We start from the raw sequence: 15,714 nt of genomic DNA, 5'->3' as shown, positions 1-15,714 counted from the left end.
AACTGTGCAGGTGTGAACAGCGCATCTCTATTTTAATGAACAGTGCATTTCCATTCTAATGAACAGTGTACATTTAGTTTATGGACAGTCAAACCAAGGACTGTCAGTACTCAGTTAATTTCGTCTTTTGGTTTCAACACGTGAACGAGTTTGATTCACGAGCGGAACATCTTTATTTCATTTAAATTGAACAGTGCTTCAATGAACCTACTTCATGTTGTCATAGGTGCAACAAACTTTACGTAACTTTAAACTGGACAATCAGTTCTGAGTGGACTTTATTTTGTGAATGTTTCTTTCACTTGACACGTGATAAAGTTAAGTGACATTTCACCGAGACATTTGTGTTTGGACTTTGTTAAAAGCATTTATAAACACTCTATCATCTGTGCAGAAGCAGCCTTTGCACTAACTCGCCCAGAGCTGAACGATGTTCATTCATGTTCACCATTTACAAGGACTACCTCGACGCCATGGATCTACAAAGCACCGAATAGATCTTCTAGAACTTCCATCGGGGGACGAATGGTGGTTCGCTGCTATGGAAATGGAGCTGCCGGAATCTAAGGACATCGCCAGCCATAGGACGAGGAACGTTTTCAACTGTATACGCTGTACAGAGGTGATATTAATTTCAATTTTTTAATAAACTCTGAAACAAAAGTTTTAGGATTTCTTTTAAACAAACCCTCTCCCTCTGTATGCACTTCAGCGACTGGTACACGCCCTGCGTCTCATCTCTACCGAAGTACCAAATTTACTGTTACAGAGGAGAGGGGTAGAAATTGGCGCCCCAGTCGTATCGGGGCCGATTTGGAGTGCAGTAAAATTAGAAATTAGCGCTTCAGCAATATCAGAACTTAATTATGAGTGCAGTAGACATTAAATTGACACTTAACCATTCTAGACTCAATGTTGAAGTACTAGTAATAATTAAGAAGTGCAGTGATAGACAAAATCGCACTAAATCGTGTGACTTAGTAATTTAATTCAGATACATTTCCAGTGCTTTATGTGGAATAACTATTAATATTACAGTGAACTTTCTAACAAGATTTAACTTCTCTATAATAAGAAGTGTTATTAATGATATGGGATCATTTTTGTGTGTTAAATGTCTTGGAGATTTTTCTTTTGAGAATGTTTGAATGACTTTGAACATGAACTTTAACCATTGGACAATAATGGTGATATCTGAATTCTTTTCAAGTGATTTATGATTTTCTTGTTGCTTGGTTTAAATACATTACCGTCAAAATGGAAAATATTTTAGCTGCTATTGAAGCTCTTAAGATTAGCTTAAATGAACGTATTGCCAAATCAGAGGCTCAATTAGGTACTCGTGTTACTGAGATTAATACTCGTATTGATGAGGCCAATGCCGTAACTGCTCAATTAGGTACTACTTTAGAAGCTCGCATTAACGAATCTAAGGTTGCAACTACAGCCAACTTAGAAAGTCGTATCACACAAGTAACTAAAATAATTAATACCAAGTTTACCGAAGTTAATGCTAATTTGGAAAATAGGCTTACTAAAGCTGGTTCCGAGATTGAAAAACGATTCTCAGAAACTAATGCGAAGATTAATTCTAAGTTTACGGAAATAAACGAACGCCTCACCCATGACTTAGAAACAGTAAAACAGGACCTTAAACTACAAATAGTTGAAGACTTAAAAGCTTCTTTTCCCACCTCACATCAATTGATTAAGGAAGTTGAAAGCTTAAAGGCAGAATTTAAAGAATCTCATGGTCAGTTATCACAGGCACAAGCAAAAATAGCCTCTATTCAGGATAACATCCATGAATCTTTTAAGACTAACTTTCAGAAAATAAGTAATGAAGTCAATTTACTTAAAACAAGGCAGGAGGAAACAGATAAGCTTGTAAAAAACCAATTAGATAGCGCACATACTCAAATCATTCGCATAGGCCGCGATGTAAATGAAGTGAAGCAGGACCTCGAAAAGGAAGTCCAGAGCGTGGAAAACTCCATCCGTGGGCAAGTTAAGACTATCAAGGTCGAATTGCAAGGAAAAATAGAGACGATTGATAATAGAATCTCTCAGGTGGAGAAGGAGGTGTCTACACATCAGTGTCAAGGGTCTAGCGGAGATACTTCTAGCATGTCCACTGTTTTAAAATTATCAGACGATAAACCTGCAAAATTTTCCGGAAAGGAAGAGTACACAGCGAAAGAATTCCTTCTCAATATTGAAGAGTACTTTCAAGAGAATAAAGTACGATCCGATCATCAATTGAGGATAGCTTCTAGATTATTGGAAGGGAAAGCACTAAATTGGTACACAGCATTTAAATTTAACATTAAAACCTATGATGAATTCAAGGAAGCCTTGTTGAAGAGGTTTTGGAATTCGGAAATTCAACACTTGATTAAGTTACAATTATACTCTAGGAGATACAACACAGCTATTAATTCTTCACGATATTCTGATTTTCTCATTTCCCAATTAAAGAAGATGCAATTCTTTGATCCTCCTTTGCCAGAACAGGAGTTAATACAGGTAATAACTTTACAATTTCCGGCGCATGTACAAGAAATTCTTGTGGCAGCCAATGTTCAAAACCTAGAACAACTTGATGATTTATTAAGGAAACTTGACACTGCACATACACAAAATCTACCTAGGGTTACTAAGACGAAAGAGGTTGCAACTAACCATGTCGAAGTTAATAACCCGCCAAGATCGAATCCCGAACCCCGTGAGGAAGTAGAACCACGGAGAGATCCGTTATCTCATTTCCGACGATTCAGGAGACGTCCATACAGGCAAAGTGCGCCTTATAGACGTAATCAAACGTGGAAGAAACCTACCGAATCACTTACTCGAGATAGAGATTCGCCGAGAGCCGAGATCGAAAGAAGATGGAGAGAAACTCGCGAATATATCCAGAATCGAAACCGGGATGAAGGATTACCTGGCGCTACCTCTTTAGAATATCAAGAGCATGCCAGAAGACAGAACACGACGCCTGCGACCAACCTCGAATCGGCAGGCGCAATTAAAAAAAAAACTTCGACAACACAACAATAAGATTGCCTGAAAACCGTAGTAGAGGGGAAATAATTTGTGTCACTAATATTAATTACGGGTACTTGGATGACTCAGATCTCTTGTATGAAGATCCCACTCCTACAACACCGAAGGTCCAACGAAGCCTTCCAGTTATTAATATTACTTTGGATACCCTTTATGTAACTGCCTTAATCGATTCTGGAGCTCAAGCTTCATTGATGTCTGAGAGGTTAATTGAAATGTTGAAGGGAGGAGAAGACATGTTATTGATACCCGTCGCACAGATTAAAATTAAAGGGATAGTACCGGACAGGCATATCAAATGTAAATTTCAAGCTTTTGTTACATTTGACATTGAAGGTGTCCAGTTCGAGCATATATTCCTAGTTATTTCGCCAATGAAATTCAACGTCATCCTAGGGTCAGATTTCCTAGCCAAGTATGGGGGAATCATTGATTATCCTGCCAACGTCATACGATTTTTTAATATCGACTCTGTAGAGTTGCAGCTGGTAGACTGTAATAATTTGAAGTGCCAAGGTCTGGGTACCCCATTCATAGAAACCGGAGGCAAGATGAGCGATGCTTTGCCTGCCGATGAAATAAATTGCGAAGAGGGTAGACCCGGTCAAGAGGGACCCGTCGAGGGCCAGGAAGTGCCCATTGTTGAGGATGTGTTCGACGAAGGTCGTGATCACTTCATATTTCTCACCAGTGCGGCTGAAAGCCCAGAGTTCGATTCCCGTGTGGCAAAAGCAACTCGACAAATATTTGAGAAATTCCCTGAAGTTTTTGACGACAAACCAGGCGTTATTAGAGATTTTGAATACCAATTGAATGTCAAGGACACCTCTCCTTATAAAAAACGGCCCTATCCAGTTCCTGAGAAGTACCGAGAAGAAGCCAGGACTGTGATAAAGGAAATGGAAAATAATGGTATCATTTCTAAATGTGTCACTCCGTATCTAAACGCCTTGGCTATTGTAAAAAAACCGAATGGCAGTCTGCGTTTGTGCCTAGACGCGCGCATGCTCAATGACAGACTTGTATTGGAACATGACCACCCACCTTCACTCAGGGATGTCATCCGGAAATTTAGAGGCATGAAGCTCTTCTCTACTATGGACATGACGTCATCTTACTTTCACATTTTATTGGCAGAGGATAGCAGGAAATTCACAGGCTTCATTTTCGAAAACATTACATATGCATTCAACCGTCTCCCTTTCGGGATCAAAAATTCAGGGGCAGTTCTCATCAGGGCTCTTGAGAATCAATTATCCGATGAGATTAAAAAAATCGCAACGATTTATGTTGATGATATCCTAATAGCTTCGGAGTCCTTAGAGCAACACATTGAAGACGTTAATAAGGTACTCGACGAACTCAAAACCAAAAATTTTAAGATAAATGCCTGTAAAAGCCAGTTTTTTTAAGACAGAGGTACTGTTCTTGGGTCACCTCATTAGTGGAGACGGGATCAGGCCTAATCCGGCCAAGATCCAAAGTATTTTGGATTTCCCGAAACCCACAAAAATTAAACATGTGAGACAATTTCTGGGACTATGTCAGTTCTTTGCACAGCATTGCCCAGATTACACCAAAACAGTAGCACCCTTGCAGCTGCTGCTCAAGAAAAATAATAAGTGGAAATGGTCAAAAGAATGCGAGGAGGCTTTTTCCGAAACAAAGAAGATGCTTCAGGAAAGCGTACAGTTAGCATATCCTAACTTTGAATGGCCCTTTTGCCTTGAGTGCGACGCCAGCTCCGTAGGCATCGGCGCGGCGCTATACCAAATCGATCCTGAGAAGCCTGATGTCCGCGTCTTTATTTCATTCATGAGCAGGAAGTTGAGACCACATGAGAGGTCCTATACTATTACGGAACTTGAGGCTCTTGCTATTGTATATTCCTTGTTGTACTGGAGGAAGATTATATATGGGTATCCCGTGACCATCTACACGGATCACAAAGCCCTCACATTTATCATGTCTTCTGATCTAACTAGCGAGAGAGTAACCCGGTGGGCACTCTTTATTCAGCAGTTCAACATAACTGTTATCCACAGACCAGGAAGGAAGAACATCCTAGCTGATGCTTTAAGCCGCAATCCGGTCGATGTCGTCACTAGTCATCACATAGAAGTCATGAGCAACGAAGATGAGGAATTTCTTAGGAAATTACAGTACTTACCTCAAGCACAGGGGAGAGATAGGAAGTCCCGAGAATTGATTAGATTTTTTAAGGGTTTGATTCCTGCAAATGACGATGACTATTTTCGCATCTCAATGTTGGCTCAATCTTTTTGCTTTCATGATGGATTACTGTATAAGTATCTTGATCATGCCAAAACCAAACGCCGAATTTATGCTCCTCCACGCTTAAGGTCCAACATTATCTGGCACTGTCATTCAATATCTGGACATGCCGGCACGGATAAAGTAATGATGATCATAAAGGAAAAGTTCACTTGGGAGTACATGAGACGTGATATTAGAAACATTCTCCGAACCTGTGATGTCTGCCAACGAACTAAGCCTAATAATAGATTATTAAGGGAGTTTCCAAAGCCACTTCTTCCCGAAAAACCTGGTGAAATATTGGCTTTAGACCTATATGGGCCACTCCCCAAGGCGAACCGCGGCAACAGGCACATTGTGGTGGCAGTAGATGTCTTCTCTAAGTATACGATGCTACTGCCCATACAGAAGGCTAATGCTGGAAACATCCTCCGAAGGATCAAGAAAAACATTATTCCAGAGATGGGAAAACCGGAGTTCCTACTCACCGATCATGGACCCCAATTTACATCTATGGAGTTCCAAACAGTACTTGAAGAACTCGGTATAAGACACATTATGAATTCTATTCGACACCCAGAGGCTAATCCCGCTGAGAGAATCATGCGCGAGATTGCAAGGTTTTGCCGTTTGTATTGCAGAACTCAACACTGGAAATGGATCGAAGTCTTACCCGTGATGCAGCAATGTGTAAATTCAACTGTTCATGAGTCTACGCAGGACATCCCCATGACTGTACATAGAGATGTCATGCCTGACAGGCCATGGGACCAAGTATTACCATCACCTCAAGATCCAGCAATTACTCATCAGACTCGCGTGGACGCAACAAGGGAGAAGCTCAGACACGCTGCTAGAATCAGAGAGAACCGATACCGAAACCGCGCGTTTCGACAACCACTTAGGGTCAATGATTATGTTTTGATAAGAAAACCAGCTGTTTCACATCCTGAACTTCGCATTTATGCAAAGTTTTGCCCGCTTTATGTAGGACCATATAGGATTGCAGAGGTTCTCGAGAACGGGGCATACAAAATTAAGAAATTGGATGGAAGCATCGAGGGCATTTACAATGCAGCCAACCTAAAGAAATATTTCAGGAGAGAATATCATTAAAAGAAAATCCTATCGAATTTTCTTTTCCCCAGGAGGAGGGGGAGATGTACCGGTAACGGCGGTACAGACTAAGTCCCCGTTATGAAAATCTTAAACTTACGTGTTATGCTCCGGACTGCTTACGAAGAACTGACTAGGCAGCGAGCAACAGCTGCGCGCGTGTGACGTAGTGAGCGGGTGACGTCACGGCATGCCTCGCTGCACTACAAAGCCTGGATTGATGGAGAATGTTCTACGAGTTTCGGATCAAATATAAATACGTGCTGCTTCGCTCAGCAGATCAGTGAATGTGAGTGTGTGTTGCAGCATGTTATAGTGAGCAGCAGTGCGCTGCAGAATGTGATACCAGTTTGTGGCCGGGATTTCTATAAGCACATTAGACTGTAGTATTCGCACCGTCAGTTCGCGGGTGTGGTAATCGAGCGTGAAGCCGCTGCTAAGTTTCAAGTTCGTGGACTTTAATATAGTCACGTTGAATGTGGACTTATTCAGATTTCCTTATATTGTGACAACCTTTTACTCCGATAGGACGTGAGGTGAATTGTGTATCGTCTGGACATTATTTATTGACTGTTACTCTATACGAGTGTCCGAGACCCGCAAACATTTTCGAGTGTTCGAAATTGAAATTTTATGGACTTGAATCTGATTGCTCCTTGCCGAGGACTCGATACTTTAAGTTATAAACTGTGTTTAATCCAAATTTAATTTACCAATCCGTAAGCTGTGGTCATGAACTATGAACTGTGCAGGTGTGAACAGCGCATCTCTATTTTAATGAACAGTGCATTTCCATTCTAATGAACAGTGTACATTTAGTTTATGGACAGTCAAACCAAGGACTGTCAGTACTCAGTTAATTTCGTCTTTTGGTTTCAACACGTGAACGAGTTTGATTCACGAGCGGAACATCTTTATTTCATTTAAATTGAACAGTGCTTCAATGAACCTACTTCATGTTGTCATAGGTGCAACAAACTTTACGTAACTTTAAACTGGACAATCAGTTCTGAGTGGACTTTATTTTGTGAATGTTTCTTTCACTTGACACGTGATAAAGTTAAGTGACATTTCACCGAGACATTTGTGTTTGGACTTTGTTAAAAGCATTTATAAACACTCTATCATCTGTGCAGAAGCAGCCTTTGCACTAACTCGCCCAGAGCTGAACGATGTTCATTCATGTTCACCATTTACAAGGACTACCTCGACGCCATGGATCTACAAAGCACCGAATAGATCTTCTAGAACTTCCATCGGGGGACGAATGGTGGTTCGCTGCTATGGAAATGGAGCTGCCGGAATCTAAGGACATCGCCAGCCATAGGACGAGGAACGTTTTCAACTGTATACGCTGTACAGAGGTGATATTAATTTCAATTTTTTAATAAACTCTGAAACAAAAGTTTTAGGATTTCTTTTAAACAAACCCTCTCCCTCTGTATGCACTTCAGCGACTGGTACACGCCCTGCGTCTCATCTCTACCGAAGTACCAAATTTACTGTTACAATATAATGTTTTTGACTCCACAATAATTCCGAATGATATGTTCAGAATTAAAGGCCAATTTATGGAGGAATACATTTTCAGTGGGTATTTTCTACAAGATAATGCTATCACCCATACAGCACACACTTCAGTGGACTTATTTAAAGATGTTTCTAGTGAAATCTCTAAATGACTCTGGTCGCCACTCTCTACCCAATCTTATGCCACCAGATTATTTCTTCTGGTGATCAGCTAAATCTATAGTCTATGCAGGTAATCCTAAAATGTTTGCCTCCGTAGCATAACAGCAGTATCAGCTGCCATCCTTGGGGGCCTGGGTTCGATTCCTGGTACTGCCAGACATTTAAGAATGGCAGAAGGGCTGGTATGTGGTTGAAATGGTTACATGCAGTTCACCTCCATTGGGGGTGTGCCTGAAAAAAGCTGCACCTCCTTGGGATGGGGACACGAGTTTACTTTGTCTGGCTCCATGGCTAAATGGTTAGCATGCTGGCCTTTGGTCCAGAGGACCCCGGGTTTGATTCCCGGCCAGGTCGGGGATTTTAACCTTCATTGTTTAATTCCAGTGGCTCGGGGATGGGTGTTTGTGCTGTCCCCAACATCCCTGCAACTTACACACCACACATAACACTATCCTCTACCAAAATAACACGCAGTTACCTACACATGGCAGATGCCTCCCACCGTCATCAGAGGGTCTGTCTTACAAGGGCTGCACCCAGCTAGAAATAGCCACACAAAATTATTATTATATCCCAGTGACGAAGCGTGCTAGTATCCACTGTTACCACTGGTAACAGTTCGAAAATATAAAAACCGAATATTATTTAATATTAATATTTTTGTTTCTTCTCCTGGACATGTCGCAAGAACTCTATTGCAGCAGTTTGCCACCATCAATGCTGAGCGAGAGGCTGTTACCACTCCATGCAGTAGTTATGCTTTGAATCTCTTCTAACAGCTAGGCAAGTATTACTGCACCTGCGCCAAGCAAGGCCCCTTTCCCCTCGACACTGAGATGTATCCTACTATGTTCTCCGGTCATGTTACCACAGTGGGAAGTGGAAACAAAAGCTTATAAACGCCGGTGCTGAGCTGTTCCGTCCGTTTGTTCCGCCGTGCTCAACAGTGTATTGTTATATTATTGTGTTAATGTTTTCTATTATAATATGACGTGACTTCTCTTGTTAAAGTGTGAATTTATATTTAATTTAGGTTAAGTAAGGATATCCTATAGGACTGCACAACATATTAAACATTAAAATGAGTGCTGTCACTTCCACCTCAAAAATAGGGTTGGCGGGCCCAGAATGTTTGTGTATAATAGAAAGCTTAATGAACATGCCATTTTCATTAAGAACTTTTGAAGAAAAGAAAAACATAATTGAAAAAGGTAGACCCACGCCTTCTCTTAAAAATTTATTCAAGGAATCGAAAAGAACAGTACAATATTTTCATGACTCGTGGTACATAAATCTGAACTGGTTATGTGGTTGTGCAAAGACGAATAAGCTGTACTGTTGGCCATGTATTCTATTTTCTCAGAAAATAATGCTTGGAATAAAGATGGTGTGGATAATTTAGATAGTTTCAGAGTTTTAAAGAGACGCCATGAGGTGTATGAAGCACACATCAATGCTATTGCGGATATGATTCAGTTCGGAAGATCTAGAAAAGAGTTCTGTTTGAGTACAGCTTAGAGAAAGAAAATTGACAAGCATAATAAGCTAGTAAAAAATAACAGCTATATTGTCAGCACTTTAATAGATCCTGTGTGTTTTCTTTCAAAGCAAGAATTACCTTTCAGGGGTCATCGAGAAACTGGAGAATCCGATAACAGAGGTAATTAAAGAGAGTTACTAGCATTAATTGCTAAGAAAGATGACGTATTTTGGCACCACTTAGAAACATCTACAGTTTTCTCAAGACTTTCATCTGATATACAAAATTATAAATTGAAGCCATAGCTACTTTTGTGACCCGCAAAATTAAAGGCGAGGTTATGAAAGAAAACTTTATTTCCATTATTTCGGATGAAAGTACAGACGTTTCTAACAGAGCAGAACTCTCGACTGTATTTAGATATGTTAGTCCCGAAGGCGAAATTAAAAAGAGATTTTTGAGATTCAGTGATGTAAGCGATGATCGTTCTGCTGTTTCTCTCTCGAAACATTTCTTTGGAGTGTTTACAAGAGATAAATATGGCCAGACTATATTTGTTCACTGCTATGGTCATAGGCTCAGCTTGGTATTACACCAATCTGTTAACCACATCAAGGAATGCAAAGTATTTTTTCAGATCTTCTCCGGGTTAGCAGGGTTTTTTCATCATCCTCTTGACAAAGTAATACAGAGACGATTAACATCAGTAGCGCCTACCCAATGGATATATGCTGGTAGGCTCGTTGAAGTTGTATCCCCTCTCTATAAAGATCTCCTTGAATTCTTCAGAGAAATGAAAGATAACACAGACGAATGGAGCGGTGGAATGAGAATTCAAGCTAAGGGTTACTATGTTTCCCTGCAAGACTTTGATTTCTATTTCCTATTAAATTTATTTGCTGAAGTGCTTCCTTAATCTGATGTTCTGAATCAGATCCTTCAGAAGAAAATATGTGAAATTAACTTCTGCTCCAAAGAGATCCAGCAATTTAAAGCATTTTTACAGATAACCAGAAATAATTTTCAAACTATGTGGTCAAAGTTGTAAGAAAATGAGGGGAGGTAAGATTACTCTCAAAAGCACCAGAGAATTGATTTTATAGGAATGAAGAAAACATTGTATCTTCTATTGTATTTGGAAATAACTGACATCATATCCATGCAACTATCAGATAGATTTTTTGATATTAACAAGTTGGAGTTCCTTCAGTTAATTGATATTGACTGGTTTAACAATTTTGCGAAGGAGTTACCGAACAGTGCCTATCAGTCGTTAGTGAAGACCTATAGATGAAATTTTGACTGCATGAAACTTAAAAGTGAACTGTCTGTACTCTGCATGAAGCAGGACCTTGTGAAAAATAAATCATATGACCTCTACCAATATTTGTACACCAGTGGTCTTAAGAAGCATATCCAGAAGCAACGAAATTGATTGACCTCATTGTCACCATCCCGGCAACTATTGCTTCCGCTGAAAGAAGCTTCTCAGCCTTAGAAAGGATATACACCTTCCAAAGAAATTCACAAGTACAGAACAGACTCTTTGCACTTTCTTTGATTGTGATTGAGAAGAAATTTCTGAGTGACTTAATGAAGAGGCCTAATTTCTACGATGCTGTGATAGATATTTTTGATGCCACAACATTCTGTCGTATCTACCAGAAGTACAAATAGGAAATACTGAGGTAAGCCTTGAAGCTCCATTAGAAATGAATTTTAAACTTTATGTTTATGAGTGCATGAGTAGCCTGCCATACATTTTTCATGATGTGAACTATTTTCGAGTAGTGCATTATCGAGACTGCTAGTTTCTATGTTGATGCTCACTAGTGTTCAATATATTATGTGCCATTTCATCATTTTCAAATGATGTTAACTTATGCAAAAGTAATATCAATTATCAAGTCTTTTACTTTTATGAAATGACATCTGTACTGCTCATAAAAATGCTGCGGTGCGAGCAACAATATACTCTCAGAAGGAGTGTGGTAACACTTTTCAAAACGTCATGCATTGCTACTGTTATATCCTAAAGCAATAGAAAGGTTGAAAGGCGCCCTTTTGAATTACATTAGGTCTATATCAATGAAACTCTGATCAGTATGTGTAATCATGTTTCTTGTGAAAGGTAAGCTTTATAACTCATTGAAATGTTTCAGAATGTACATTTTAAATTGTTTAATCACTTGAATATTGCTTCATATTGAATCATATTGATCATTTAATTATCTTAACCCTCGAGACTTGTTGCTTTAGGCAAGGTGACATGCAACCGCCTTAACATACTATTGTGAGCCTTATGTATCAATTGCTTGTTGTGGAGAGAATCATTGAAGGCAATGTTGTTTAAGTATCTGACTAACAGATGGTACTGAAATTGAAAAAATATTTCTCACCCATATCATGTTTTTCATTCTTCCTGTAAAATCTTGCCATGCTTCTTATGGTATGGTTTCCTGGAGAGCATCACAAATAGATTTTCAGCATAATTATTGGGTATATTTAATATAATCATATTAAAATATATGAGTCAGAAGAAACAGTGAGGATTCAATGATACTCAAGATTCTGTATGTAAATTATGTCTAAAATTTCTTTAAAAAATGAGATGGTATTCAGATATTAATATGAAGTGTGCAGTTAAATATTATATATGTTTTAGAATTAACTGTAAAAATGTTCTTGCTTTATGTACCCTAGCTCAGTGACTCTGGAGCAGTGTCGTCTAGAGGGTGCCATGATCCTCTTCACAGTTATGGACCATGATGTCCTGACATTCAATGACTTTGCAGGAGAGGCCTTTTTGTCTCTGGGTAATATTCCAGGAGTGGATGACAACAACACAAGCATTGATAATTTCCATGGGCTCAAGCAGGTAGACCTAAACCTCATGCATCAAAAGAATAAAAGTGAGTAGATTTAATTTCTCAATCCTCTAGTTTGAAATGTTCACTTGTCTTGTATCTTCTATATATATAAGAGTTTTGTCTGTACATTGCTCAAAATTTTAAAAATATGTTATTTCTGTATCGGTCATGTCCACAGGAACAAGGAAGGGCACTTTTCAACTTTCCGTCATCTCTATGTGTCTGTCTGTCTGTCTGTCTGTCTGTCTGTCTGTCTGTCTGTCTGTCTGTCTGTCTGTCTGTCTGTCTGTCTGTCTGTCTGTCTGTCTGTCTGTCTGTCTGTAGGTAGGTAGGTAGGTAGGTAGGTAGGTAGGTAGGTAGGTAGGTAGGTATGTATGTATGTATGTATGTATGTATGTATGTATGTATGTATGTATGTATGTAGGTAGGTAGGTAGGTAGGTAGGTATGTATGTATGTATGTATGTATGTATGTATGTATGTATGTATGTATGTATGTATGTAGGTAGGTAGGTAGGTAGGTATGTATGTATGTATGTATGTATGTATGTATGTATGTATGTATGTATGTATTGTCCCCTTTTCTGGGTTCGCTCAGTTGGCTGCCCGAGAGTCCCATGCGTGGAACATTTGCAGAGTCAAATTTGCTATATTGGGACATCGCAGGGCACTGTTGACAGGATAGGTGGCAGTTGGCACAATGAAATGCACAACAAAACAACAACGAATATTTATTAACAAAAATCTGGACATCGATCAAAAAATAATAATATGAACTTCTGAATTCAATCCACTGAATATATATTAAAAAAACTTATTTACAAGTATGTCCTTGAATTACATTTACATTACATTTTGAACATATTTTTCATTCATTATTCTCAAACACTCCACTTCTGGTATTGATGTTGAATCGCTATGACTGTAAATTAAAAATAAAATGACATTAGTGAAAATGCATATTACTCAATTCATAATAATGTATTCATATCAAATCCATTTGTTGCCAATGACACATTACTCCTGAAATTGAGCATTCTAACTTTAGAGTAGTTCACTTTACTAAATATAGTTCCATTTCAATCTCATTGTCATTATTTAATTTAATTATTTAATTTAATTTTTTTATTCAATTTAAATTTATCTTTATTCTTATTCTAAACCATGCCTATATTATTACTATACATTTTACAAAGTTTGAGTTAAATCAGTAATGATTTAAGTGCTTAAGCTTTATATAAGCTTCTTAATTCTTTTAAAGTCCTAGGTTAGCCTCTCTAGTTCCTAGCTAATTAAGGGGCAATTTTTACTCCTATTCTCATTTTATGTTACCAGTTTAACCCTACTCTTTGTATTGTTTAAATTTATTCCAAAACTTTATCCTATTCACTTCAATAAATTAACTGGGGTTATGATCATTATCCCTATAGCTCAATTTCTACATCACAATTCACTCATAAATCAATAACTAATTATTTCAGGTTACTCAATAGTTCATTTCAATTCTTACATTTCACTGGGCGAGTTGGCCGTGTGGTTAGGAGCGCGCAACTGTGAGCTCGCATCCGGAAGTAGTGGGTTCGAACCCCACTGTCGGCAGCCCTGAGGATGGTTTTCCGTGGTTTCCCATTTTCACACTAGGCTAATGCTGGGGCTGTACCTTAATTAAGGCCACGGCTGCCTCCTTCCCATTCCTAAGCCTTTCCTGTCCCATCATCGCCATAAGACCGATCTGTGTCGGTGCGATGTAAAGCTACTAGCAAAAAAAGAATTCTTACATTTCAGATCCTTTCCTCTTAAATTTCGAAGTTCAGATTTTACATATCAGGTTTTCATATTCTTTACATTTCTTTCAGATTATTCTCAGATTCTTTTCAGATTCTTTGGCTTATTCTTTCCTTCCTCAGATCTTGCTTGATTGAATTCCCCTGGTTAATCACCAATAACCTTTACAAATACAGAATTAAATCTTTACTTGGAAAATAGAGCATAACTATCACAAACAAATGTCCCAAGTTCAACAATATCAGAATCACTTATGACGGGAATAGGTATAGAGTTCTGAAAATCACAATAAAATAAAATACACATATGCAAAAATATCACAATCATACAATCACCTCAAATTTTACGGAAATAATTTTTATTGCTGTATGGGTTTTAATTATTATTATTATTATTATTATTATTATTATTATTATTATTATTATTATTATTATTATTATTATTATTATTATTATTATTATTATTATTATGATTCATGAGCCCTCAGATTCTATAGATGACCCTACAATAATGACATACACGACTCATAGTAATGAACAGAAATAGAATGAGACGACAAATGATCATGATCAGACGAAGTTTAACCAACTCAACCACGTACAATCAAAGATAATTTGGAGAACACATAATCTCATGGAATCGAATCCTAAAACATAGTAACACATATTAAAATTTTGTTTTTGAGTCATTTCATCAAATTATTATTATCACTAATCACAATGACTATGACTATGACCAACGTGTACCCTATTGGTTACCACATGGTTAATTCGCTCCTTATTTCAATAAGCCATCATGCACCATATTCGCCGAATGGATTCAATTCTATCATCATCGCAGTTGAATTGGGCGTCTTTGGCAGTACAATTATCACTTCCAACAAAATGTATGTCTCAACAACTTTATTACTTCTTCCGTCCTAATCTTTACTTTTATTTCCATAATTATTATTCTCGAACATGAAATATTCCGTAAAAATAAATTCCGTGGCTGCCAAATGAATGAACTATCTTTTATGATCAGATTTAAATAATCATATTATTATTATTATTATTATTATTATTATTATTATTATTATTATTATTATTATTATTATTATTATTATTATTATTATTATTATTATTATTATTATTATTATTATACCAGCAACAGTCTTTGAAGATCTTAAATAACTCACAAACTATCAATGAACTAATGAAACACATGCTCTACTCAACCAACACCATAATGAAAGAAATTCATCTCTAACTAATAGCAGAAATTAATCAATCAAGAATACAATCTTATGAAGAATCTACAGAAAGAAATAATATATTTTAAATGGTACTCATGGTTTTGATGTAGACAAATTCATCTGGGGTGTAGACATGAAGACAGGTCTCCTCTCGATTACGGCGGATCGTACATGTTCATTGTGCTGGCTCACACAATT

At 37.9% G+C, this 15,714-nt stretch overlaps 2 protein-coding genes across 2 annotated transcripts in view; one reads left to right on the top strand and one right to left on the bottom strand.

Moving 5' to 3' along the window:
• Positions 1 to 15,714, bottom strand: part of PICK1 (protein interacting with PRKCA 1) — a 282,950-nt gene that overhangs the window by 38,054 nt on the left and 229,182 nt on the right. The window lies entirely within an intron of this gene.
• The window catches only part of unc-13-4A (BAI1 associated protein 3), an 824,271-nt gene that overhangs the window by 790,531 nt on the left and 18,026 nt on the right, over positions 1 to 15,714 (top strand). Inside the window, exon 26 of the mRNA XM_067148123.2 lies at positions 12,332 to 12,540. Coding sequence (XP_067004224.1) covers positions 12,332 to 12,540 — 209 coding nt within the window. The remainder of the gene's footprint in view (positions 1 to 12,331; positions 12,541 to 15,714) is intronic.

Source organism: Anabrus simplex, chromosome 5, assembly GCF_040414725.1.
Source record: "Anabrus simplex isolate iqAnaSimp1 chromosome 5, ASM4041472v1, whole genome shotgun sequence".
NCBI lineage: Eukaryota > Metazoa > Arthropoda > Insecta > Orthoptera > Tettigoniidae > Anabrus > Anabrus simplex.
This window is presented reverse-complemented; position numbering and strand designations above follow the sequence as displayed.